At 39.8% G+C, this 24,330-nt stretch overlaps 1 protein-coding gene across 2 annotated transcripts; it reads left to right on the top strand.

Annotated features, from left to right (window-relative positions):
- The first annotated feature begins 3,644 nt into the window (after positions 1-3,644).
- On the top strand, positions 3,645-23,973 carry slc26a6 (solute carrier family 26 member 6). Of its 2 annotated transcripts, none has more exons than NM_001079448.2 (20): positions 3,645-3,909; positions 6,089-6,285; positions 6,408-6,547; positions 7,065-7,175; positions 7,412-7,578; positions 8,938-9,102; positions 9,422-9,574; positions 10,105-10,187; positions 12,769-12,916; positions 14,814-14,927; positions 15,018-15,095; positions 16,157-16,252; positions 16,983-17,089; positions 18,014-18,083; positions 19,068-19,160; positions 20,128-20,238; positions 20,413-20,610; positions 21,606-21,660; positions 21,750-21,886; positions 23,495-23,973. In NM_001079448.2, exons 2-20 carry the CDS (start codon positions 6,128-6,130, stop codon positions 23,516-23,518), a joined length of 2,208 nt encoding a protein of 735 aa, NP_001072916.2. In that variant the 5' UTR covers positions 3,645-3,909; positions 6,089-6,127; the 3' UTR covers positions 23,519-23,973. The 2 variants fall into 2 exon arrangements, with proteins under 2 accessions (NP_001072916.2, XP_017948602.1); XM_018093113.2 differs by lacking the exon at positions 3,645-3,909 and adding an exon at positions 3,979-5,095.
- The last annotated feature ends 357 nt before the right edge of the window (positions 23,974-24,330 follow it).

Raw genomic sequence — 24,330 nt, 5'->3', positions numbered from 1 at the left:
GATAACCCAAGTTACAGTTTGTTTCATCAGCAAGAACCTTCTGGCATCCATTATTTTCCATTTACTTTGCACACAGCATCAGTGAATTGAAAGCCCATCTGATGTGTAGAGTCCTATGTACCCCATGCTCTAAAGCCATTCTAGCTAGCGCTGTCTGTTTTTACAGCCAAATAGGGGTTACACTACTACACTACTACTACTCATGCCTGAACAAAGGCTTCATATTCCTTTAATACAGAGTTAATTGACGTATGTCCCTTGAGAGCGTCTACTTCGCCGGACTAATACATTAACAAGCTCCCCATGCTTCCCCTAACCTTCCTAGGTGGACATTAATTTAAAAGAAATCATTACACAGCGATGCGCGTTTCGCTTATGCTTCATCCAAGTTTAAGGCAGGGTTATGATGCAGCGGTCAGGGCTGTTTTTATAAAGGGGCAAGAGGGGTATTTGCCCAGAGCACACTTTAGATGGCTCTCTATGTCCATACATTTAGGAAGGATATTTTATCATTTAATGAGAATGGACTGCAGACAGGTATTCATCGGTGAGTAACAGGAGTCACGGCCTATTTCCACCCTGTTCCACCCAAAGTTTTGCAGAGCAGGAGAAGAGCAATGTGTGTGTATGTAAAGCAAAAGGATGTCCGATTGAGTCCTGTGCCTCTTATATATGGGAGAGCAGGTACACTATAAATTGGCGAGCATCCACCCACACTCAGGACAGACTGGGATGTAGTAACCCTCCAGAGCGGTCGGCTTTACTGACGGGTAACCTGGGAGAGCATACTCACACTGTAGAGTGAGGGGAAACAGGGGGGAGGGAGTCAAGAATCAAGTAACTCCCAGGAAAATAGGGGGAGTTGACAGGTCTGTCCCTTCACAATCCCACACAGAGGAAGGTTTATAGGTTTATTTGCAGGACACTGCACCTTTACATAACGTGCATACGTACAGTGTGCCAGCCAGGACCAACTTCACATAATAATACAGAATATTTGGTCTCTGAGCTGCTGGCTGGATCCCTACCTATGTGGCAGTTTCTTCAGAGTCCTGAGGGGGAATTTCTTTGGCTTTCCGTGCCCTGAAAAGAACACACTTTGTTTTTCTAACAAGGACTCCCCTTCCCCACCCTATACAGAGTGCGCTTTTCTGCCACTGGGTTTTCCTGCTGACTTTTCACACACAGTAATACCTTACAGCACCCTGCTGCTTCTCTCCCAGCACTTCCTGTGCAGGCCTTGCTTCCTGTCAGCTCACAGAGGTGGGGACTCCTCCCACTCCCTGCATGGAGAATGTCTGTGTGTCTTTCTTACACTATTGTCTCTCTATATTACCTCAAAACAGAGGGAGAGAGACAGGTAATCACAGCCTCCCTACACTAATGTGCAAAAATAAAAAACTGTATTAAGTTTAACTTATTGCGTGCATATTGTGTGCATATTGTGTGGGTGTGCAGACCTGTCAACCTCCCCCATTTATCCATGAGTTACACAAATCTTGACTCCAGGGTTGGACTGGGGGAGCCGCCCCACACCCCCCAAGGTGCCCCCATTGGCCGCACCTCCCACATGGCCCCCAGTGCCCGCCCAACATCCTCCCTCCCCTTCCTCTGCTGTTCGATGTCCCTTTAACGTTTGATCAGAATTATTATTTCAGCTAATAAAATGTAATTAGGACTTTCACCTATAATTAAAAAAACCCTCCAGTATGAAATGTAATTAGGTCCAAATACCCAGCGGCGATTCTGGTACTGCTGCTGCTGCCCCCTCACTCTCGCTATGTGCTTACAAACATTAGATTGGAACTTGGGTTACCACCTCTCCTGCCCGGTAACTCCAGGCAGGGAGACGGGGCTTGACATCAGAGGGGCAGGTCACGCTGTCACAGGGGTGGGGCTATGATGCAGCAATGGGCAGGTGGAGGGAGGCAACCAATAAACTTTGCCAAGGGTACACCAAGGTTTAAAGGGGTTGTTCACCTTTTGTAACTTCACAGTTACCTGGTTGCTAGGGTGCAATTTAACCTAGCAACCAGGCAGTGGTTTGAAAGAGAGACAGGAATATTGATAGAGGAAGGCCTATATAGAAATATAAGTAATAAAAAGTAACAATACAGCACTGCGGAATATGTTGGCGCTTTATAAATAAATGTTAATAATAATAATAATAATAACAGTAAAATTGTAGCCTCACAGAGCAATTGTGTTTTTGGCTCAGGGGTCAGGGACCATGGTTTGAAAGCTGCAAAGAGCCAGAAGAGGAAGGCAAATAATTCAAAAACTATAAAACATAAAAAATTAAGACCAAATGAAAAGTTGCTAAAAATAGGCTATTTAAATGTACATACTAAAAGTTAACCTGAAGGTGAACCACCCTTTAAAAGCAGCCCTGGCAGCAGTCCATGATTGGCCAAGAGTCCATGACAGGGTTCCAGACTACTGAAATCAGGACAGGCAGTTTTGAACTGGGCAGCCTGTGTAAAAAGTGCACTGTCCAAAAACTCGAAAAAAACTCAACCCGCACCTGACCCTAACCCGCCCGCTCCCAACCTGACCCTACCTGACCTGGCTTCTTCCCTTTATTTATAGACCTGCAACTATAAATCCTATAAATCTGAAAGTCAGAAGTGCAAGCCGGCAGTGTAAGGTCAGTGAGCTGAACGTGAACCTGCCCACAACCCGCATAATTTCAAGCAACTTTGCAATTAAAAAATATGCAGACTTCTCGTGATTTTTTATGTAATAATATGGTTTGGAACAGTTCCCTAAGCCCCGCCCCCTGTTCCCCTGCTGATCTGGCTGACTACTTTGTGACTCAAATAAAATGTAACAGTAGCGCCTGTCCCCAGCCTTCAGCCTGCCTTCAGCCTGCATCCTCCCAATCCCACAATTCCCTGCACATGTTATGTCAATAAGGAAAGGAACAGGCCTGGATTTGATCGTGCATGCGTGCGCAGGGGGATGGGGCACGAATGGTGGGCGGCCTCGGGGCGCCCGGATTTGAAATCCAGCGCTGGAAAGGAACATCACAGTGCAATGCATTGTGGGTTATGTAGTTCCTGCATGCTGTCTGTAAGCTGGGGAGAAGTTGTTACAATTTGTAACATTAATGTTTTAGTCCCTCCTCCCCTGCCAGGATTTCAAATGAAAAGAACTGTTTTGCAGCTGGATTTCAGCATATAAAAATGGTATTTATTTATACTTTTTGAAGGAACAGATTGCAGTAATAAGTATATAAGAGGTTTCTTTGTTGTGTTGGGCTCTTTAACAAATTTTGGTTTGGAAGCCAGAGTTCCCCTTTAATAGAAATAATATATACAAATAACTTAAAAACCATTACAAACTTGTAATGAATGTATATTGCAAAGTTGCTTAGAATTATGGGGTTTTTTTGTTAGGCAAAATTATTTTTTGGGTTCACAGGTCCTTTAAACTGAAAAGTCTGACAACCACTGCTTTAATTAAGACCAGCCAGTCTGGAATGTATTTTTTTGTGTGTGAAAGGGGGGGTTTTAGGACCCAGAGGTGCCTAACTGGCGTCAGCAAACATTAGAGATTTCCTAGGATCCTGTTTCCTGGTTTTCGTGCAGTGCAACCAGTCTAAAGCTGTTGGGTGTCCCACACTCTTTGCATTCCCCCTCCCACTAGAGGACTGTGATGTTAGTTCCTTAGTTGAAAGAAAGGGATGTTATTTTATCTGGCACATCTGCTCTCTGTCTCCATGATTAGAGGGTTCTCTGCTTGACTACAAGGACACTGAGTATCCGTTCATTTGCCTGAGACACCTTCCTTCTGCATTGGCAGCACTTAGGCAACCTTGTCCTTCATGGTCACCACAACATTTGGGGCCTATTAGAATCTCTGATGTTCTTGCAACTTCCTTTCCCCCCAAGTGGAGGGATTTATAAGGTAAGGCTAAAAGCTGCATAATGCCTTGATGTCCCTGTGCTTTTTATTTTCCATGGTATACACTGTATTTAAGGAATGCTGCTCTAGTGTCTGAGTGGGGTTTTCTTCTCTGCTTGATGAGCCTGTGGGCGCAATTCACAAAACTGGTATTAAAGCCCATGGCACATAAGGAATTTGCTCTACATGGGAAGATTTTACAAGATTTGGAGGGGCTAAAGCTGGTCATACATTTAAAGACCTACTAGTCTGGAAAAGTCACCAGACAAGCAGATCAAAAGTGATAGCAAGATAATGTGTTTTTGTGACCGTCGAGTCAAACAGTCAAATCACAATCAAGGAAAAGCCAGCCATCAGGACGAAGACTGCATCGAGTTGCCAATATTCGGACAGATACAAGTCAGCAGGCTCGACAGATGGGCCAATAATCTGCTGGCTCGCTATGGACGGACCGATTCAGAAGCTTTTATAGCCCCTTGTGTGGCCACCTTTAGCCACTATGCCTTATACATAAAGTGGGCACTGCATTTTTCCTAGGTGCTCTTGGGTTATTATACATAATATTGGTACTGTATTTATCCTGCTGTGCATTCTGGGTATATTATTCATGCCCTGATATGGGGTATTGTACATAAAAACTGCCACTATGCTACCATGAGTTCTGGGGGTATTATACTGTATATGGAATTGACACTACTGTATCTTTCCTGCCATGTTTCCTTTATCCTGTAAGGTGTTTTAGGAGGTACAGTATTTTACTTTACTAGCGTCCTGGAAACAGGCATGGCAGCATTTTTCAGGCCTGTCATTACCAGTTGCCTCAGGGCAGCAGAGGCTAAAACATCCCTGATTGTACCTCTGTCATTGGTAGAAATAGGTTAAATCTTCATTACTCCAATATCTTTATATATTGCTATGGGACGAAAATGAGCTGCTGCCAAACAACTCCGGCATCAAGGAGGTTAACATGATTGTGCATTTTGCACTGATAAGGATTAAAGGGCAAGCCAGCAGTTACAGAGTAATCATTTTTTTTACAAGACATCTAAACAGCAAGAGAAAGTCCAAAGTTCTTTTGCTGAGAAAGTCAGAAGAGACATGGGACAGAGATTCAACCCCCACCTCTCAGTCTTCAGGATTGATCATTAGGACTGCTGAGACTTACCTTTCAGGGATTCCTGTTGTGTAGGTAGGAATGTTGCACACTTTTCTTTATCTTTTGTCTCTAAGGTGTGCTGTTTCCCCTTTACAGACCGTTATTGTGTTTACATTTTCTTGAAATCACGGGTTCCAGAAATATCCATAGAACAACAGTTCTGTAGGTCAGTTACGGTTAGTTTTAGGGAACACTTAATTACTCGATATGACTGGGAATATAACAGAACTACATTAAATACCAATTTTTGCAATATTAAGTGGGGCTTGAACCAAGTATAAAAACGACTGCCATGGATTCATGTGATGGGCTGGCATAGGGGTAGCTTTATTTGCAAATCATTAGGAGACTCTGTGGCACTGACCAAGGCACTGAATCACAGGACCACAGAAGATAAATATGGGCTTCATATACATGTAAATGTTTGCAGAAAGTGCATGCCTACCACTTGAGTAAAGTTAATCAACCTTGCTTGGCTCACCAATATCAGCAGCATCTTAATGCCACAGCCAAAAATGCTGAAGCAAAGATATACAATTGTGGTGTAAACTGGGTTGGCAATGCTAAAAGGGCATCTCTTAATCCTATTCTGAACTGAGACCTCAAAAAAATTACATAAATAATACAATGCAAAAGAATGTATCTTAAGTTGTGCCATCTTGTTCAGAGTTTACCAGGACTGGGTTGCCCATGGTGCTGGGTGCCAGAACTGGAATAAGGAGGGCAGTATATGGGATGTAAGAAGGGATTGCTTTGGGGACTGTCAAATTAGAGGCACTGGTAAGGGGCCAAACAAAATAAACAATATATGGGCCTTACTTGTCCTTTAATTTGATGTACTTTTTCCAACCAAATACACTGAGCATCTCTCTAATTCTTGCTGAAGTACAAAAACAACTGTGTTTTATGCAGTTGTTGGGTTGGCCGCTCCTAACTGGAATACATTATTCAGAAACAATCAACTGTTTATAGGCAGAAAAAGACTTTTTGGTGACCATTATTTTTTTTTTTTTTATCTTGTTTTAGGTTTGCACCAGGATAGTAGTCTTGTAGATCTGGAAGAAGATGGGTGTTGCAAGGAGAAAAGAAGATCTTGGTAATGGGGCAGTGATGGATCCTGCAGCAAGGCAGCTAGTGCTGAGTGAGGCTGAGTTGGAGGAAATAGCACCCAGATCTCAGCGAGTAGGTCCTTCCACGTTAGCCAGAATGAAGAAGAGGATAAGGTACAGGGGTGTGCTAGGCAAAGCAGTTAGAGCATATCCAATTTTTATTGGTTTCTCATGGTGTTTGCATACCTGTGAGTGCTAAGCGGTTCCACTAAACTTGCATATATTGTCTGTTCCAGATGTTCCGGATCAATTGCAAAGTCCCTGCTCCTTAAATTCATTCCAATCCTTGGCTGGATACCAAGGTACCCAGTAAGGGAATGGCTGCTGGGTGATATAGTAGCTGGGCTTAGCGTTGGCATCATTCAGCTCCCACAAGGTAAATACCACAGTCGTATAGCTTTAATAGGTGGTGTAATGTTTTGAAGTTACATAAAAACAAACTGCAGAACTGAGGTCCCTATGTTACTCTCTAAATGCTTTCCCATATGCTTGAGAGAGTAGCTTGGTTACAGCAGCACCTAGTCCTTTCTATATTATTTAATGTGCTTGCTCAGCTGCAGGCAACCTAGAAATTGCAATAAATATGCTATTAGGGGCCCAGTCATACTTACTAATATCTCTAGTGTCCCAGAGGCTCAAGCCCCCCCTATTTAGATGAATACACAGGGATTCCATACATTCTATCAAGTCAAATACTAACAAATTGGGCAAGGAATCTTTGAGGTCTGACTCACCCTTTCCCACCCAATCCCTAGTAAACCTGGGCTGGGCCTGCCTGCTATATATTCATTAGGCATATGGAACTTCTGACCAGCTGTCTACATGTAACATTTTTGCTAGGTGCAATATTTTAATGCACTTTTTGTTGTTTTTACTTTTCCCTGTTTCTTTAGGTTTGGCTTATGCTTTGCTGGCTGGAGTTCCACCAGTGTATGGCTTGTATTCTTCATTTTTCCCTGTGCTTCTCTATGCCATATTTGGGACATCAAGACATATTTCTCCTGGTAGGAATATTTCTTCAGCAATTTGCTTTGAGACAGATTGTTTAAAAAATGATTCTATTATATTTTTGAAGCAAATTAAGTAGTAAACAAAACTTAATATACAGTATAAGATAATATGCCAAGAGCAACCTTAATGTTATCAGTAGTGTTTACTTACACTTTACTAAGCTTCTGAAGTTTTAAACAGCTTCTAAGCCCAATAATGTTTTCACTAATGCCACTCTTATTTACCATAGGCACCTTTGCTGTGATTTCTGTGATGGTTGGAAGTGTGACGGAATCACTTGTGCCCTCAGAACTCTACACGTTGCCAGGAAATGAAACGCTGATTAATATAACTGCAAGAGATAATGACAGAGTGGCGGTGGCATCAGCCTTGACATTCCTAGTTGGACTCTTTCAGGTAAAAGGTTTTCTGTGAGAACATAATACATTATGGCTTTATGGCTGTAAGGCTTTGGTATAATGGTGTGGCCAAGCATACATAAACCTATCCCAAGTCTATATCAAAGCTTGATATAGATGTGGAACATAAATCTACATGAACCATCACACTATCAGGGTTTCTGCAACTACATTGTCTACTCTTAGCAGTTATTCTTATCTATACAGAATGCATGGTTCCTTGGTGCATGTTTATGGTCTAACACAATCTAATAGATTTATTAACACAAGTTTATTAGCAGCGAAAAACACTCTACAAGTTGATCCAATAGAAGGCAATGTTCATTCTTACCTAGAAAATGTATTCCAGGTTATTTACTGATCTTATTCTCTAAGCCATTTTAACTAAGAGTGATGTAACGAGCAGTGGTAGAATTTGGAGCCATTGGAGCCCACAGCGAAATGATATGGGAGCCCCCATAAACTTTGTGAATAAGACATTTTTCATAAACATATTTTCAAACAAATCAATCACTGCCACAACCCCTCACCTAGAATTGCAGGGTCTGCTTTCTGCACCAATGAGTCACTGACTGACAACTCTCTTGGTAGGGAATTCTGTAACCTCATCATTTTTTACAGTAGAGCTAGAGCTTAATTCTGCTTTCCTTTCCTGTAAGTCTAACTACAGTATCATTAAGTACAGACTGACATGTGTGATACTGATCAGATTTGCTTCCAAATTTTTGGGTGAATTATCCTTTAAAAACATGAATTGTCTTTGTAGTCAGTTTTTTAGGGGCTCTGCAGGCATAAGGCATGTTGAGAATCTTTCCTTAGGTGGCAGCACCCCACGGGTTACCAGGGGTGGAAAAAAACTGCTCCTGGTAACTTTCAGAGTGGAAATGCCAGTTTTGGAATGTTGTATCTTCTAGTGCAAGGAATGCAATGCACCATTCCCAACCAGCTTTTAAGCAAAAAAAGTAATAATGGGGTGTGGCATCCAAAATACAACCTTAAGAGAGCACATATGCTAGAAACACCCCTGGTTGTCTTTAATGTAGTCTTGAGTTACATCTCTTGATATCCATTTAAAAAATTTCCTTACTGCTGATTTAAGATATACCAGTCTATAGTCTCCTGTTTGTGAAATTCACAAATATTAGAAATAGTGGCATGACTGCTATTGAATTAAGCTCCCACTACATCCACTGATTTAACCGAGCATGATACACTGATACAATATACACTTACACACCAAATACCACCCCGTATATAATGCTACCCTTGCCTACCAGACGTTAAGCACTCTTAACAAACGTGTACTAATTGATAAGTAATTCATATTCATTTGTCATTTCCCATCTAATTTTCACAGATTATGTTGGGTTTGGTGCAAGTTGGCTTCGTTGTAACCTACCTCTCTGAACCATTGATCCGAGGCTACACCAGTGCAGCTGCAATCCATGTGACTGTGTCTCAGATGAAGAGTGTTCTAGGTGTGCAGATCAGCCAGAGAAGTCACCCACTGTCTCTAATTTATGTAAGAATTCAGAATGTATTGTTCCTTGCTTCCATTTAATGATATACTGCTATGGATCATATACACAAAGCATACAGTACATATAGATACTCAACATACGTGTAACATCATCTTTAGAAAGTATTAATGAAATATATCCCATAATGATTTACCTCCAGAGACCCCAATAGTTAAAAAATCTGCACGGACATGATTCTATACAATGAAGAATAGCATTTACATGTCACATAGTGTATATAAGGATAAAGGAAACTATAAATTCACACATTGGGTACCTATATGCCTGCGGTGTCACATAAACTCTTTCTTTCTTCTTTAGGCCATTGTGAATCTCTGTGCCAAGCTTCCTGAGACAAATATTGCTTCTCTTCTCATTGGAGGCATCGCCATCACGGTTCTGTTTGTTGTAAAGTTTCTAAACGACAAATACAGCTCAAAGATCCGAATGCCCATTCCAATCGAACTCATCACGGTGAGAGACCTTTGTAACTCTTGCTAATATGTATGTATGCTGAGGCAATGGTTCCCAATTGTGGGATTATCCTGTTTGTGATTAAGGGAAACAAATGCCACTGCATATAGTATTTGTTCCTTGTATTTACCTGCTAAAGTAAAAAATGGCATAGCTCAGGCAGAAGCTTTCATTATCAGTTTACAAAGCCTTATCCTATCCCCCTCAATAATCTGAATATTTCTCAATAAATTTGTCATATACAGTTAGAAATGATAGCTGAATTCCAAGGTTTTAGGCCATCGACCCAACGGCCCTCAGCTGAACATTTCTGTGACACTTCTATGCATCCAAACGCAATACTTTAAGTGGAACAAAATCGTTGTTTGTAAAAGTTCCATGGGTTTTAGCTCATATCTAAATATCATGCCCCTCCGGTTTAATTCAGTAGTCTAGAGTATTAGTTGTGCTCATTCTGTTAACTTCACATCACTTGTACTTGGATTTGTGTTTTTACTGATTATTGATCTTTTGCTCTTTTTTTTTTTAAGCTAATTGTAGCCACTGGGATATCATATGGTGCCAATCTCAACCAAGTCTATGGAGTGGACATTGTAGGGGAGATCCCAACTGGGTAAGCATTCTTGCATAAGAAGTAAAACATATTCTGGAATACCTTATTACTTTCAGAACAAATATCTGTAGTTTGGGTAGAGACATCAAGTAGCAGATAAATTAACCCAAAAGTGCTTACCAAAGAAGTAGGTTAGAAATGCTGTAAACTACTTTTTTAAGATTCCATACCAGCTCAAGGCAACCACAGCAGGGAAGATCTGTGCCCCCAAAGATGCCCCTAGTAGCCCCCCATCTTCTTTTCTCCTGATTCACTGCACATACTTTGTGATGCTGATGCACAATATACTGTGTACATGGACTATAAAGGCAACAATATAAGGTTGATTAGTAATTAATTCAGATTCTCAATACATGGCAGCTCTAAAACCACTACTACTAGCATCAGAAATGAATAAGCAGCCATGTAGCCTCAGCGTCTAAGACAGACACACCTCATATTCTGCTTGATGATTGGCAACAACCCCTAAGCTTAGCTTCTCAACAGCTTCTCAGAGCAAATTGAGCATGTGCAGTGCCACTGACACTAGCAAAATCCAAGATAGGGAGCTCCTGTGCACAACATCAAAGGCCTGAATCAGTACTGTTATATAGAGATTCTGAAACTTTAGCCTGGTGCTGTAGGTTTGCCATATTTGTTTTTAAGTATTGGTTCTCCTTTATATTTTATACACTTGGCTGTTTTGGGCACTGGCATTGGTATGGAGGGAGTGTCTTTTGTTACCCAGTATCTGGCTATTGAACTAAGATTTGTATCTGCATGTGTAAATTGTAGGAGGATGACTAAGAGTGAAGACACACAGAGCTACTAGTAGCAGCTACTTTTTCATGGCTACTAAATACCAGAAAATCCCCTGCCATAGACAATACTGAAAATTGCCTCTGCTAAAACACACGTAGAGACAATTATCAGTAAATGATCAGCGTTGTCTATCTTAATAGCCATGACAAGTAGCTGCTACTAGTAGCTCTGTGTGTCTTCATCCTAAGCCTGCTGGTGAGAAGCACAAACCCAAATGCAAAAGAGCCTGAAGTGCTGTGTATATGAGGATATAAAGGATATAAACAATAAGCTGCTTTACTGTTATATGTACAAATGCAGCTTCATCAGCACCCAGGCCGGCTCCATTCCTTTACTTTCCCTTTGCACATGTTTGCCGTTGAGGGGTGTGGCCTCATGACATGCCACAGCAAATCAGCTTTCACTCTGTTCTGTCACTCACACATTTCTGTGTCACTGACGGATGGGAGGCTGCTTCCATAATTAGCCATAACGTTGCAAAATTTTTAAAAGCTATAAATTTTAAAATGTTTGTCTAGACTTAATATTTTCAATATTATAAAATAAATTTTTCATGAGTACTTTATGTACTTTATAGTTCCTGAAACAGCCACCCTAGACTTACATTGCAATCACTTGACTCACAAGTGCTCGTATCATTACATGTCAGGGCTTAACTTTTTCAGGCAAATATCTATGAAGTACAGTTGTTGTCAAGCAAATGGAACTCTATTGGTGGGCTTTAGATGCTTTATTGCCCCAGCTTCTTAAAAGCTTGGTGCTTATAGTGCCCAAAACTGCCCCATGTGCCGTTATGGTAATAGGGTAGGGTAGCCTATTGTGGCTACTATGGGACAATGGGGTGGAGAGAGGGGTGCTCTGTCTCCTTAGGTGAACCGTGAGGGAGCTTTAGATTGGATTAAGGTACAGGTATGGGACCTGTTATCCAAAATGCTCGGGACCTGGGGTTTTCCGGATAAGGGATCTTTCCGTAATTTGGATCTCCATAACTTAAGTGTGCTAAAAATAATTTAACTATTCAATAAACCCAATAGGCTTGTTTTGCCACCAATAAGGATTCATTGTATCTTAGTTGGGATCAAGTACAAGGTACTGTTTTATTATTACAGAGAAAAGGGAATCATTTAACCATTAAATAAACCCAATAGGGCTGTTCTGCCCCCAATAAGGGGTAATTATATCTTAGTTGGGATCAAGTACAGGTACTGTTTTATTATTACAGAGAAAAGGGAATCATTTAACCATTAAATAAACCCAATAGGGCTGTTCTGCCCCCAATAAGGGGTAATTATATCTTAGTTGGGATCAAGTACAGGTACTGTTTTATTATTACAGAGATAAGGGAATCATTTAATCATTAAATAAACCCAATAGGACTGTTCTGCCCCAATAAGGGGTAATTATATCTTAGTTGGGATCAAGTACAGGTACTGTTTTATTATTACAGAGATAAGGGAATCATTTAACCATGAAATAAACCCAATAGGGCTGTTCTGCCCCAATAAGGGGTAATTATATCTAAGTTGGGTTCAAGTACAGGTACTGTTTTATTATTACAGAGAAAAGGGAATCATTTTTATTTGTTATTTGCTTATAATGGAGTCTATGGGAGATAGCCTTTCCGTAATTCTGAACTTTCTGGATAACAGGTTTCCAGATAATGTATCCCATGCCTGTACAGGTCATCTTTGCACCACTGATTTGGTGCTACTCTAAATCTAATGGAAAATGATAGATTATTTTCCTTAACTTTAGATTTTATGCAGTGTTCTCATTACAGGATGAAAGCACCAATGGTACCAAATGCCAGTATTTTTGCTAGTGTGGTTGGCAACGCCTTTGCCATTGCTGTTGTGGTCTATGCCTTTACCATATCCCTGGCTAAGATGTTTGCTGTTAAACATGGATACAATGTTGACAGCAATCAGGTGGGTTACTTATTATTTTTTTTACACTTTCTCTATTGGCATAGCTTTTTTCAGTTGCATATATTTTAATATTTAGTTATTTCTACTGTACAGCGCTGCGTACATACTGTAAGTAGCGCTTTATAAATAAAGATATACATACATTTCTAATATATATATATATATATATATATATATATATATATATATATTTATATTGCCTATTACATAAAATGTTTGACGTCTTCCATGTGGAAGTTATATTAGAATCATTATTGTGATATAAACATATATTTATAAAGCACCAACATATTCCACAGTTCTATGCGGATTATAAGTATTATAAATATTGATTTAAGTGGTAAATAGGGTCCTGCTCAATACAGCTCACCATATAAAAGAAGAAAAGGGTATGACACACAAGATGCAGGGATGGGCAGGGCTGTATTTATATGTAGGCACTTGAGGGCCTGTGCCTAGGGGGGCAGCCTTTGGGTGCCTATATAATAAATTAAGTTTTAAAAATGAAAAAAATAACCCATCACTGCTGCTGCCAGCTGGGAGGGGGGCAAGGGGTCTTCCACATTTTCTGCCGTGATGTCACAGGAAGTGACATCACTTCCGCCATCTAGGGGGGGGGTCATATGTATGTCCTGTGTTTAGGTTGACACCAGACCTAAATAATTCCCTGGGGATAGGCAAGATCAGGAGCAGCCCTGGGCTGTTAGCCTGCAGAGTCGGACTGGGCCGCCCAGACCCGATCCCCATAGGGCGCTCCAACGATCCTCCGTTCTCCCTCCCCTGACGCGCTGCAGGTAAGTTTAATTTACGTGTACTCGGGGGAGGGGTTGGACAGGTGAGGGGGGCCCCTGTGGGGGGGGGGGGGGTTGTAAAGGCCATTGGGCCTAAGTCCGACCCTGCTAGTCTGTAGACTCAAATTGCAAATACCAGAGGGGCTATTGTAAAATGCTATGGATGGTGTCTACTTATTGGGTCTGTAGGCATATGAAGTAGCTCTGTGTATATGAAATACCAGGGCCCTTTTAGAATCTCAGTATGGACCTGATCAGGATTAAGTAAAGTGAGAGATGTGGCATTGAGCATTCACTTAGCAGGTGTGGCATTTAGTGCATACTAAAGAAATGCTTTGCTAGATAAGGTTAATCTTTTCTAAAGCAATGTGATTTAAGAGACCGTTTAAATGCAGAGAAACTTTGTGTAGACGGAAATCCCAGAGAAGGATGCAGCTTTAAACTACAAAAGGTCACTCTGCACTCGCCATCATTAATGCAGACACACAGGTATGCAGAAAAGTGACTTAATAAAGCATACAGTGTTAACAATGTATAATTACAAAATCATTAAAACATATCATGTTGTACATACCAAACACAGTGTCCCAGAAGAAATCAGCAGCACTCAGGCTTATAAGGCAGATACATGGGTGTGTGGGAGAATACCCACCTATACCCATCTCCCACTCACCAACTTATCTGCCTTATTAAATAACTTTCTGCTTGCCTGTGTGTCTGCATTCATGATGGGGTGTGCAGAGTGAGCTTTTCTAGTTCGCATTCATTTTTGGCTCTATTTGGGTAAGTGCCTTGCACCCTTGTGTAAAGGGAGTGCCCTCCATTAATTGTAGTTTTAAGGGTTGCAGATGTAGCCAGAGTTCGAATGCATGTGTGAAGAGATAATGGGCAAGGAGTTGAGGAGTAATTTGCTAAAAGAACAAAATGAGCAATCAGCTGCAGTGAGTTATGGGTAGTGTGAAATATAAATCAAATTCAGCTCTGAAAGAAATTATTTTAAGAATGATGACCCTATATAGCAATATATTTATATATAATTTTGTTTCCATGTTATTGTAAGTAAATACTACAAATGCATCCCTACAACTGTTTGCCTTCTCCTGCAGGAACTGATAGCCTTGGGGCTGAGTAATTCAATAGGAAGCTTCTTTCAATGTTTCACAATTGGGACAGCCATGTCGAGAAGTCTGGTGCAAGAAAGCACAGGAGGGCACAGCCAGGTACATTCTTCTTCTTAATGACAATATGGCCCTGATTGTGCTCACTTTATGTGCCCCCCCACAAAAAAAATCATATCTGCTTGTATTCAGGTGGCCAGTGCTGTCTCATCCTTGGTCATCCTTATTATCATTCTAAGAGCTGGGGAGCTGTTTCAAACCCTACCAAAAGTGAGTTTAATCACATGGTGAGTTTCACCTCCTGTTCTGCTTCTTTACTGTTGTATGAAATATTTCAGAAGCGCTACTGTAGAATTACTGTATAAACTGTATTCCATGTGTAACTTAATATTTATATAATATATTTATGGCCTGGGTCTAGTATGAGTAAAAATATTGTGATTATAAAGTGTCTGATTATAAAGTAGCAGTTGAATCTGTTTCCACAGGAATATAAATCTACTAAAGGGAAATGATACACATTAACAAGAGCAGTGTTAGCTCAGCTATGAATCAACAAAGACCTTGTCTAGTGCAGTTTGAATATTGAATAAATACTGGCTGTGGTGTATATAAGTAAATAAAGAGACAGGACTTGTTATCCTGAATTCTCGGGACCTGGGCTTTCTCAGAGAAAGGATCTTTCCGTAATTTGGATATCCATATCCGAGCTCTCATTTAAGCATTAAAAAACCCAATAGGATTGTTCTGCCCCCAATAAGGGTTAATTATATCTTAGTTGGGATCAAGTACAGGTACTGTTTTATTATTACAGAGAAAAGGGAATCATTTAACCATTAAATAAACCCAATAGGGCTGTTCTGCCCCCAATAAGGGGTAATTATATCTTAGTTGGGATCAAGTACAGGTACTGTTTTATTATTACAGAGAAAAGGGAATCATTTAACCATTAAATAAACCCAATAGGGCTGTTCTGCCCCCAATAAGGGGTAATTATATCTTAGTTGGGATCAAGTACAGGTACTGTTTTATTATTACAGAGAAAAAGGAATCATTTAACCATTAAATAAACCCAATAGGGCTGTTCTGCCCCCAATAAGGGGTAATTATATCTTAGTTGGGATCAAGTACAGGTACTGTTTTATTATTACAGAGAAAAGGGAAATCAGTTAAAAAATGTTTAATTATTTCATTAGAATGGAGTCTATGGGAGGCGGCCTTCCTGTAATCTAGAGATTTCTGAATAATGGGTTTCCAGATAATGGATCCCATACCTGTACTGTATGTATATATGATCTGAGTATCACAATTCTATTTATTTTTCCCCTCAGGCAATACTGGCTGCAGTTGTTGTAGTCAATCTCAAGGGTATTTACAAGCAGTTTACTGACGTGCCAATGCTGTGGAGATCCAACAAAATTGACCTGGTAAGGACTTAATCTTAATGTTTTTAACGTGGGCATGCCATTATAGTGCAGTTATGATTTTGTTTTTTTTGTTTTTCTTGCTAAACTGGCCAAACCTCTTTGTTTTTATACAAGAACCATTCCCCCTAAAGAACCTAATCGACCAAAGATAAGTCCCTAAGCCGCTTGCAAAAATGCACAGTTTCCTAAAGGAGTACAAATAACTGCTAACAAATAGTACTGCTTTGATGCTTAATACAGTAAATAAGGCCCTTATGGTCCATTCCAAAGGCAAATGAACATTCTGAGAAAATAAAAGCAAAAATGACAGTACAGGTATCGGACTCCTTATTTGCAAACCCATTATCCAGAAAGTTCCAAATTACGGAAAGGCCGTCTCCCACAGACTCCATTTTAATGAAATAATTCACATTTTTAATTTTTTTTTTTATAGGTAATAATAAAACAGTACCTTATGCTCCATCCCAAACAAAGATATAATTAATCATTATTAGAGCCCAAACCATCCTATTACTGTTTACATAATTTTTTTTTAGTAGACTTAAGGTAGGAGATCCAAATTACGGAAAGATCCCTTATCCAGAAAACCCCAGGTCCCGAGCATTCTGGATAATGGGTCCCATACCTGGATAATCATGTACAGGGCTAGCTGTATGGCTACCCTGCATTAGTATGGACACGGCATTGTGTAAATCTGCTTGTGTGTGATTGTCTTTGTGGCTCATTACAGCTGGTGTGGGTGGTTACGTTTCTTGCCACAATTCTGCTGAACCTGGATATCGGACTGGCTGTTTCTGTGGCGTTTTCACTCTTAACTGTTATCTTCAGAACCCAGAAGTGAGTTATTCCATACTCATTTTATACTTTCTGTTTTATGTTATTGAACACTAAGCTAAATCTCTTCATAAACCAATTTTAGGTATAAGAGTCATTGTGAGATTGCAATGGTTTCAAAACTTATTAAATAAAAGCAATAAGAACAGCAGATAAACAATAGCAATTCTGCACCAACATATTATTTGTGTTTTTCTAAGTTAAAAAAGCCATTAAATTGGTGCGTCATATTGGTATTTTGGACTTCAGGGAACATATAGCTGCTGAACTGTGTACATTAAAGGGGAACTCCACCCAAACACAACTAAGCTTTTTGAAAATGAAACATAATTTCAAGCAACTTTGCAATATACATCAATTAAAAAGTTTGCAGTCTTTTCACAATTTTCAATGTAAGAATATGGTTTGGAACAGTTCCCTAAGTTCCCCCTGTTCCCCTGCTGATCTGACTGACTACTTTTAAGACTCAAATAAAATGTAACAGTAGTCGCCTGTTCCCAGCCTGTACCCCTCCTCACAAAATAAGGAAAGGAACATCACAGTGCAATGCATTGTGGGTTATGTAGTTCCTGCATGCTGTCTGTAAGCTGTGGAGAACTTGTTACATCACTGTTTTAGTCCCCCCTCCCTTGCTAGGAGTTTAAATGATGCAGAAAGAGAAGAACTGTTTTGCAGCTGGATTTCAGCATATAAAATGGTATTTATTCATTAATCTGAAGGAACAGATTACAGTGATAGGTATATACAGTTTTTACCACCAACCACCATATGGGGTGTGCCAATGTTATGATCATAACTTTGTACTTCCATTGGGCTCATATATTTTATTTAGCCTTGAAATGCTCCCACAACCCCACTTTTTGTGTATTTAGGTATCCTCGTATCCTGAATTATCCACAAAACAAACAAATCTTGATCTTTCTTTAGACCCCATTACTCCATCCTGGGAAAGGTTGACAATACAGATATCTACAGAGACGTAGCCCAGTTTGACCAGGTAACTGTATTGTTAGGTTTTACTGCTATTTCACCCGCTACATATTCTTTGTTGCATTTGTTATATATGGAGAGTATTAAGGCATACCAAGGAGTAAGCCACACCTCCAAAAGTATCTTGTTAAAATTATATATTTTATTGCTGACTATTAAAATACATTAAGAAAGTCAGGTACCTTATCACCTGACGCATTTCGAACCGCTCTGGTCCTTAGTTATAGGCATAAAACAGATGCCCCTAAACATGGATAAATACAAGACAGGTAAAATACATGACAAATCGGATTCTAAAATCATTATTCAAAAAGACCCCTGAGCCAATGAAGAACTATTCCACTAAATAATATCATTCATTTACAGTAAGTCATTTATCAACTCATACATGTCACAATACCATTCAAATGTAGCAGCAGTTTATTATTGGCCTGTATAGGACAATTTATATCCCACCTTTCATTAAGATTCTTTGGTTTCTAATTGAAAGATCCAAAAGGTCTTCTTGCAGTTTATGAGCACCATAAGGTTGTCTTGTCTACCCGGAGGGATCACTTCTCTCACCTGCACTTTTAAACAATCTGTAGAATTGTGTCTGTATTCCAGTGGCCCCACATGTATTGTATGTATGTACAAGGTTTTAAGTCCAGGGTCACTTTTTGAAACATCAACTTCTAAAATTACAATAAGGGTTACAGCTGTCTTCAGACATTATGTATATGCATTTTTAAATTGCCAAGAAAAAATGCAGTGTTTTTTTAAAAAAATTCAATGGAACCCTCATTTTGTAAAACTGGCCTTACAGTTTGAGAAACACTATTCTTGAGTATAGTCTCACCTATATATATATATATGCCCCGTACTTATGTATAGGTAGCCCCTGAGCTGCTGTTGAGTTCTCTGATCTCCCCATCTTACAGCAAATAAATGCTTTCACGTCTGTTTAAATGATCTAAACATTATAAAACGTATCTTATTGCTTCTATTAAAGGTAACAGAAATACAAGGAATAAAGATTTTCCGCTCATCCTGCACCCTTTACTTTGCCAATGCCAATCTGTATGCAGAGTCTGTTAAAAGGATGGTAAGTGTGTGAAACTTTTAGGACCTGATTCACTAAAGATTAGTGAAATTTCACACCTAGTCCCACACACAAAATAGTATGTTATTATATGTAAGATAACAACTCACCAGTCACTAACAATGCTTCCAACCCATAGAACAGGGATCCCCAACCTTTCTTACTCGTGAGCCACAGTCAAATGTAAAAAGACTTGGGGAGCAACACAAGCACCATAAATGTTCATGGAGGAGCCAAATAAGGGCTAAGATTGGCTATTAGGGGCCTCTATGCACCCTATCAGCTTACAGGGGCTTTATTTGGTAGGAAATCTTGTTTTTATTTAACCAAAACTTGCCACCAAGTCGGGAATTCAAAAATAACTACCTGCTTTGGGGGCACTGAGAGCAACATCCAAGGGGTTGGGGAGCAACATGTAGCCCCCGAGCCACTGGTTGGGGATCACTGCCATAGAGAATACTCAGGATTTCATCTGTAACAATTTCTTTTCTACACTGGAATGACTGTTCTAAAGTGGAAAAGAATTGTGCAAATCGGTAAAGGGGAACTCCACCCAAACACAACTTAAGGAGGAAGGAAAGTTAAAATCACTGGGATTGGTGGTGTAATAATATGGTTTGGAACAGTTCCCTAAGCCCCACCCCTGCTGATCTGGTTGACTACTTTCAGACTCAAATAAAATGTAACAGTAGTCAACTGTCCTCAGCCTGCCTTCAGCCTGCATCCTCCCAATCCCACAATTCCCTGTACATGTGATGTCAATAAAGAAAGGAACATCACAGTGCAATGCATTGTGGGTTATGCAGTTCCTGCATGCTGTCTGTAAGCTGTGGAGAAGTTGTTACAATTTGTTACATCAATGTTTTAGTCCCTCCTCCCCTAACAGGGTTTAATCCCTTCTTCCCTATCAGGATTTCAAATGATGATGGTATGATATGATAGTATGATGGATATGTTGTATGTATTACAGTGCGGTGCTGAGGTGGATAAACTGATTGAACTTAAGAAGAAAGCAATTAAGAAGCAGAAGCAGCTGCAGGAGAAAGCAGAGAAACAGAGGAAGAAAGAAAACAAGAGAAAAGTAAGTACGGACAGAATTAGAATGTGGCCATGTGTATCACCCTCACTGATAGTGTCTCCTTATATAATAAAACTTCAGTAGCATTGTTATAATCAGACATAATGTGATATATAAAAGAAAAACCTGAATATTTAAATGGTAATAAATTGGTTCCTTACATTGTACTCTCTATAGGAAAAGGAATTGGACTCCATTGTCTCTAATAGTCCTGCTGCCAAAGAGCCAGAGATTCAGATTGCGCCAGGCTATGAAGCCTTAGAGGATGCTGGCCTCGACTACTTTGGCTCTGAAAAATGCACCTTCCACTCTCTTATCTTGGACTTAAGCACAGCCGGCTTTTTGGATACAGTCAGCATTAAAGTTTTAAAAAATGTAAGTTCACTTTTATAGTTTACCATCAAGAATGTTTTATTGCACACAGACTCCCCCAAACAGGCAAAGACAATTAATTGTAGAACTTTAAAATTAGATATGAGTAGGACACGTAGCAGCCTTATGTGTTTTGTGACAGAGCACTCATGGGCTGGGTACAAAACTCACAGTTCATACAATATATACCCACCAGGGGGCATGGCCCAGACATTTATCCAATAGGACTACAAGGAAAAAACAGAAATGCAAAGGCTTAAAAATATAAGAAAATATTTTTGAAAGTAAAAAGATGTATAAAAACAATCTTTTTTTACTTCAACATAAGCAATAGGCGTAAACAGATACACATCTGGTATGCTATTCATAAGGCTGAATTAAGACCAAAAGGTTGTCTGGTCTTTAGAGTAAAAATCTTTTTTTTTTTTGTTTCTTTGTTTAGTACACACTTTGCAGTGAATGAATATACATTACATCTATATTTGTGGAAGGGCACAGGCCTATGGTACATAGCAGCAGCTTCATTCCATTGTACTTACTGTTCATTCTGACTACACACAGGTCAACCATCTAATCAGTGTAATAGGGCCATTCCTGTAAGTGCCTAATTTGGACAGTGATCCAGTCTTTAGCTTGGTATTTTACATGGAAATAGTCCAATTAATGGGCAATGTTGTACCAGATCTAGACTGGTGTTGGGTAAAAAGCATTTTAGACAGCCTGAACTGGCTGCATTGACATACAGTATACACAATTACTAATATTAACCTGCTGGTGTTCAGGCAATGGGACACACCATAAAGCCTAGAGAATAAAAGGTCTTTAGACTTTTTTACTTCTTTCTTTTTGTAAATAATGCCAGTTAGTCTTGCTGTGAATTCAGCATGCACAAAAACACAATACATGCACTATGATATTGTAAAAGGTGTTTGAATACATCATAAAATGTAAAGTTGTATTATATTTTAATATTGCCTTGATTCCTTTTGGTGTTTCAGATATTTAGAGATTTCCAAGAAATCGACGTGCAGGTTTACCTTACTGGATGCCAAGGTAATAATAAAGAACAGCAATACAGAACCCGGTGCATTATTTTCAATAATAAGGAAATTGAGTAATTAAAATGCTGAATATTTTTGCAGCATCCATTATTGAACAACTGGATGTTGGGAACTTTTTCTCCAAGTCCATCACCAAGAACCTTCTCTTTAATTCTGTCCACGATGCAGTCATGTACATCTCCAGGACACACAGCCGGCAGGATATGAAAGACAGTGATGTAAGTGTGTCTTGTTAGCATTTGTGTTTATTCCTGTCAGATTAGTAAATACTCATACAGTGTTTCTTCTCCAGCTCCAGGCTGTCTTTAGGGTAATGCAAGGACCTGATAGGCTGGAGCGCTCATGCAAAGACTATGTCCAGCCTGTTAAGTCTTTGCTGGGTTGCTTCTGGTTAGGGTTGCCACCTTTGTCGGTAATAAACCTGGACAAAGGGTTGTGCGTGATGACATCGGTGACTTGTGTCATCAATGACGTTTCTGGCCATGTGATGATGTCGGGGGCAGGGTTATTGCATCCTCCAGAATGCAATTTGGAGGATTTCTGTTGAGAAACAGGCAGACGGTTTTGACCTGGAAAGCCACATGAAAAACCGGCTGTCTGGGTTTAAACCAGATAGGTGGCTACCCTACTTCTGGTCTTCCTGATGTAGCAATTGAGCTGTCTACACTAAGGCATTTTAATGCCACACTGGGCTGATTCTTAGCCTGTGGATAAACACAGGCTGAGAATTAGCCCCTACGGTGGCATCAGCCTTTCCCTGTGCCTTCATCCAGACCCATTGCGTTGGCCTTAATGCAGGCACAAGGAGAAGAGTTTTGCTCATGCATTTTGTGGCAGAAAACCGCTCTGTGTGCCCACACCCAGGCCAACACAATAGTTCCTGGTGCAGGCACAGGGAAAGGCTGGTGGCAGTGTAGGGGCTATTTCTCAGCCTGCATTTATCCACAGGCCAAGAATCAGCCCAGTGTGCCATTAGCCTTAAGGTAGCCATACACGTAGCAATTTCGATCTTTCATGCGACCAATGGTCGTACCCACCCTCCACTGACATTTAGGGCTGAATCATCAGATATGGAGGTAGAAACAATAGAAATTCTACCTCCTTCTGCTGATTCAGCCCTGAACATAGATTTTGCTCGGGCTCCTTCAATGGTGCCCAAACAAAATCTTTTGACCTGGCCGATCGATGAGTTGACCGATATCAGCAGCCTTTTGCGATATCAGTCCCCTCATCAAGCCGCCATACACATGCACTGAATATCGTACAAAACAAGGTTTTGTACAATATTATTGGTGCGTGTATGGTCGGCTTTAGAGTAGAAAGCTCAATTGCTATGTCAGGAGGACCAGAAGTAGGGTTGCCACCTATCCAGTTTTGACCTAGACAGACAGTGTTTTCACAGGATTTCCAGGTTAAAACCATCTGCCTGTTTCCAACATTCTGAAAACCTGACAGCCTGGTTTTGGCTGTTTGGTTGAAAAAAATCAAAGATATTTTAGCTTTTTGCACCTTGCTTTGAAACAGAAGTGGGCCTGTTCTTTGTGCTATCTCTTGCATGAGAGCTGCAGCCAGAGAAAAATGAGAATGACATGGCTTGGTACTAGCGGGCAATAATGGTTGGGAAGGAGACCCAACTTTTTGCTGGTTCTTTTCCATCTTCATACAAACAGGCACTAATTAGCCCCATTCTCAAAAAACTATCCCTTGATCCCTAAAAAATATACAAATTTAGCCCCATCACTTCAGTATTTCATTGGATAAACTGAACAACAAAAATATATGATTGATTTAATTCTCATTTTTCTCGTATTGAAATTCTCTTTTAGACTTGCCTAAATACGAAGATATGATTCCTGCCGACTGCAACAAGAGTTCTTGGCTTTGTTAAGAGAAGCATCAATGGAAAGTGTTACAGTAACAAGGACAAATGCTCAATCTTTCACTTACGTGGGTGGAAATCCATTTTGTGTACAAGATACTAGTATTTTAATCATGAAAACTTTTTAAGAGATAGATTTTGGACTAGTACCAGTAGAACATATGTGGCATCCTTAATGCATTAAACAGTGAGTGGCAGTGGGCACTGGTACCCCAAGCACAGTATCAGTGTTGGACAGGCCCCTAGTATTACTAGTATTTTATTCTTCAAACTTTTTAAAAGATAGATTTTTAATTTTTTTAAAACAAACATGGAAAGAACCCCTTGCCAGCTACTACAATGAAACTAAAGGGGCGATCAAACTATCTCCTAAATATAGGAAAACGCTAACAAACCTGAACATAAATAAAGTTCCTTTTATCTATACATTTGTGATTGTTGAGTTTTTTTTTTGAGAATTAAGAAATCTTTTTTGGAAAACTCTATCCCCTATATGTTATAAAGGGCGCTAAGTTTGCCCAGGAGCAGTAACCCAATAGCAACCAATAAGATGTTTGCTTTTAAACAGGTGATTAATAAATTTTACTTGCTAATTGGTGGCTATGGGTTAGTGCTCCTGGGTGCAAACTAAATCAGATTTATCAAAAGTTCAAGTTTGCGTTTTTCAGGAAAAAAATGTGGCTAAAAAAAGTGGGAATGCTAATATACTTGAGAATATTCTTAAGAACCACAAATAGTTTGGATTTGTTAAAGAAAAAATCTGAAAAAATTCTCCAGAAAAAA

The sequence above is a fragment of the Xenopus tropicalis genome, chromosome 4 (genome assembly GCF_000004195.4).
Source record: "Xenopus tropicalis strain Nigerian chromosome 4, UCB_Xtro_10.0, whole genome shotgun sequence".
In the NCBI taxonomy this organism is placed as follows: domain Eukaryota; kingdom Metazoa; phylum Chordata; class Amphibia; order Anura; family Pipidae; genus Xenopus; species Xenopus tropicalis.
This window is presented reverse-complemented; position numbering and strand designations above follow the sequence as displayed.

What these genes read in the sequence shown, in the direction of transcription:
- slc26a6 (NM_001079448.2), top strand. Translation starts at nt 6,128, where the DNA reads ATGGGTGTTGCAAGGAGAAAAGAAGATCTTGGTAATGGGGCAGTGATG. An exon ending in AGAATGAAGAAGAGGATAAG is followed by an intron (nt 6,286 to 6,407) that starts GTACAGGGGTGT and finishes TGTCTGTTCCAG; the next exon opens with ATGTTCCGGATCAATTGCAA. An exon ending in TCCTAGTTGGACTCTTTCAG is followed by an intron (nt 7,579 to 8,937) that starts GTAAAAGGTTTT and finishes TAATTTTCACAG; the next exon opens with ATTATGTTGGGTTTGGTGCA.